This window comes from Hibiscus syriacus, unplaced genomic scaffold (assembly GCF_006381635.1).
Source record: "Hibiscus syriacus cultivar Baekdansim isolate YM2019G1 unplaced genomic scaffold, ASM638163v2 tig00110548_pilon, whole genome shotgun sequence".
NCBI lineage: Eukaryota > Viridiplantae > Streptophyta > Magnoliopsida > Malvales > Malvaceae > Hibiscus > Hibiscus syriacus.
Window position 1 is genome coordinate 3,019,622 of NW_024062775.1, and position 4,023 is coordinate 3,023,644.

Below are 4,023 nucleotides of genomic sequence, written 5' to 3' on the forward strand. Positions count from 1 at the left end.
TATATAAATTGATACATAATATCTTTGACCATACTAATGTTCTCCCTAACTAAATGGAAACATTTTGGGAAATGCAATTTCTATCTCCCTCTTTTCGTGTAAAATCATGTAACTTTTACTATTACACTATCATTTCTCTCAAGTTAGTTTTGAACCTTATAGATCCTATACATTAGGGCGAAATTGGTGAAAATGTTTAGATGGAATCAGCTGATCCAAATCCATGTTACGGGTTACCACCAAATACTAACTATTCATAATCTCAATTTTTTTCATGAAGGATATAATTGAAATGATGCGTTCTGATTTGAAAGAAAATTGACCATCTTCAAAGTGAACATTTTGGTTAACATAAAATGAAAAAGATAGTATTTAGCCAATTAAAAATGCAAAAAGTCCAAAATTCTCCATGAGAAACTAATTTGAATCACAAAGGTATTTTTTCTCTACCTCTAAAAACTCTTTTCGAACATAAGGGCGTGCCAATCGATCAAAGTACCATATACCCTCTCTTTCAAGTTCTTCCTGAAATCGAAGCATTATTCAGTTACAACTAGAGCAATTTGATTCCCCTTAGTTGTTATATACAGAAGAATCTTTGCATGCTTCAAGGAATTGTAATTTTGTTACCTGGCTTAGAGGGATAGATGGACGGAACTTTCCAATTAGACCAGTCATAGAATGGTCTGGGAGTTCCCAAATTCTAAAGAAGCCTAAGATGTGGTCTATCCTATAAGCTGTAAAGTACTTTCCCATCTGCAATGGAAGTAAATAAAATTATAAAAATTTCAGCAAAAACGAAAGAAAGAAATACTCTTTCCTTACAACAGCATTAAAGCAAACAACTTATTGAATTTGGGGTAAAAGTTAAGAAGAAACTGCAAACAAAAAAAATGAAATTGAAAAACCTGTGTAAGGCGAGCACGCCACCAAGCATAGTTGTCTTTGAACATTTCCTCCCAATTATAAGTAGGAAACCCCCAATTCTGGCCATTTTTGTCAAAATAATCTGGAGGGGCCCCAGTAACCAATAATTTAGCCTTGAAACTAAATTTATCAACATAAGACTCAGTAACCAATAATAAGCACTCTTTTAAAGCAATCAATGCATTTAATGGTTTCACATATGATACAATCCCACTTCCTGTTGAAAGGTGGAAAACAGGAGAAACTAAAATCAGAAAGAAACTGCTACTTGAAAATGCATTTAAGTTGACGCAAACAGAGTTGTCGAGCAGAAAACATACAGCAAGCACAACAATATAGCAAGCAACCTATTCTTTCTGAAGTTATTCATCATAACAAGGGACAGAACACCAAGCACAACAAAAAGACAGAGAGCAAACCTCAAGGATATAATCTCAGTTATCAGAGAGAACAGAAAAAGAAAGGAATAGAACCCTAGAGAGTCTATCAAACCACAATCATATAACCTATTAGCCACCCAAAACAACGGGTATCAACTAGAATAGGAAAAAAAACATTCGAGCAACAAAAACCATCAGTGGCCAGAGAACCAGTAAGTAAAACCTTACCTTCCCCTTCGATAGGAGCTTGCCTTTGTCGCCCGAAGTCAAAGCTTCCTTGAGTCACCAAGGGTAATCTCTTTTGACCTTGGATCTATGGTTATTCTAGGGGTTTGGGGCTTGTGAGGTTAGGGTTCTAAGAAAGGGTAAAGTAAGGGTTATTTGGGATATTGGTTCCTCAGCGGAGCTTTCAAAAAGAGAAACCTACAACGGTCGTATGGTTCGGCAGTGAGGGAACGGGTTTTGTTTTGAGAGGCTTAGGGTTAAGGTTCGAATTGAGGAGAAGGGTTTGAGGTCTAGGTTTCTCGTCGGAGCCTTGGGGGAGTGTTTAGGCCACGGTGGTTGTGGGTATCTGTTAGGGTTGCGAGTGGATGAGGTTTGAGAGGAGAACGGCGAGGGGGGAAGTTTTAGCTAGGGAAAATTTGAGGGGAAATGAATTAGGGTAAGAGTTTTTACCATAGACAGAGGTGGGTATATGGGCTAAGGCCCGCGGGTTACCTGTTTAACCCGCGACCCGTGCGGGTTTTGGACATCAAAAACTGAAGCTCATTTAAAATGCGGTCTTTTTAGCCCAGACTGTTAAACCTACGGGTTTAATGGGTATAATCGCGGGTAGCCCGCAAAGCCCGCAATAGCCCGCTTAATTTAAAATTTATAAAATTTTAGAAAAAATAAATTTAAAGAATTTTATAGAAAAAGAAAATAAATTACCTATAAATATGATGTTACTTATAACCATTGTAGTTCTTAAATTTATTAGGATATTTGTCATAATTCTACCGCTGCTTGATATTTTTTTCATTTACAATGTATCAAATTATTCTTCATTTTAAAAAATAAAAATTAAAAGATTTATATAGTATTTAAGTCTTATAAAATTTACATCATTATCATTTTGGTATTTAAAAAAAAATTTATTTAATTTTGACCTTTATTTTTTTCATGAAGTATGTTATCCATTTCGTTCTTTAATTATAAAAAGTCACGTGATATTCTAATAATATATCACATGACACGTAATATTTGGATTAGAAATAAAAAAGAAAAGTAAAAGAAAAAATTGAAAACATACTTTTCAACTTTTACAAAAGAAAATTTGTTAGATTTATATAATGTTTGACTTTATTGAATTTTTCTGTTTGAATTTCTGCCTGCAGACACTTCTGTGTCTTCATATTATAGCATTGAATAATCATGTTTTATAAAAGTATAATGTGATTATTGTTTTATTTGTTTTTCAATTTGGTGATATAAGTGAATATTGTTTTTTTAATTTGAGTTTAAGTAATTTTATCGTTATATATATATATATATATATATATATTAATGATTTAAAAAAATTATTTTATAATCATTTCCGGCTATTTAAAATAAAATTTAAATATTATTTATTTTTTTGACGGTGCTACATTCCTTTTCAAGTTACTGGATCATTTTTAAAGGTGTAGCAAGTTAGAACATTATTTTTTATTGCATTTAAAATTATTTTTATTTAAAGGGCTGCGGGTAAGCCCATTTAACCCGCGAGTTAAATGGATGGGTCGAGGGCCTTAGAATTCAAAACCATTTATGATTGCGAGCTTTTTAAACTACTCCGTTTAAGCCTGTACCGTCAAAACCCGCGGGCAAAACGGACGGGTAGCCCGTATACCCACCTCTAACCCTAGATATCCTGCTTCATTCAATTTGTGCTTGTTTTCAATTGTGTCTTGTAATTTTAATTATTTGACAATGTAATCCCTTAATTGGTTTGTTTAATTTAATGAGTAATTTCTACTTTGTATGCCTATTTTCAGTTTTCTATTGTTTTGGTCCTGCATGGCATTTTTTAAACATGAGTTTAAGTTATTAATAGTAGGTTTAATCTTATATTGTTTCATCTTAATCTATGTGTATTTGCATTTCATTCGTATGCATGCATGTATCGTGTAAGCACACTCTAGTTTAGGTAATAATTTAGTCCTTGTTTAGGATTGTCTTCTTTAAGTAGTTGTGTATATTAATTTTGCATGTTGATATGTTTATGTGTAAGTATGCGAATGATTTATTTAGGAGTCACATAACATCATTTTGCATAATTTGTATGTTACCTTCATGTGCATAACTTAAACCTTAAACCCTAAACCCTAAACCCTGTCACATAATTAGAAGGAATGAGATGGCTTAGTGAAAGGAGAGAGAGTAGACTTGTTTTTCTTTTGCATTCTGAAAAACAAAAATCTAATAAGGTATTAATGTAAGTCTAAATGAGTTTTTTTCTTTCTTAATTCTTTATAAAATCGATTACACTCTATTTTGATATATTTTTTTAAATTATTAATATTTAAATTGAATCATATTTTTTTATTATATTTATTGTCAAATAGAAAATTAGTTATGAGGTAAGTACAATATAGTATATTGATATTAAATGCTCAAACTCTTGATATTTATGATATTTGAACCCGAAACCTCAAAATATAAAAACAATTTAAAAAATTAGTTATTAAAAATATTA

General features: G+C 31.9%; 1 protein-coding gene across 1 annotated transcript; it reads right to left on the reverse strand.

Annotated features, from left to right (window-relative positions):
- Window positions 1-394: 394 nt before the first annotated feature.
- LOC120130850 (4-alpha-glucanotransferase DPE2-like) lies at window positions 395-969 on the reverse strand. Its single transcript, XM_039148005.1, has 3 exons — window positions 909-969; window positions 631-756; window positions 395-525 (listed from the first exon to the last, which is right to left on the reverse strand). Exons 1-3 carry the CDS (start codon window positions 951-953, stop codon window positions 418-420), a joined length of 279 nt encoding a protein of 92 aa, XP_039003936.1. The 5' UTR covers window positions 954-969; the 3' UTR covers window positions 395-417.
- Between the last annotated feature and the right edge of the window lie 3,054 nt (window positions 970-4,023).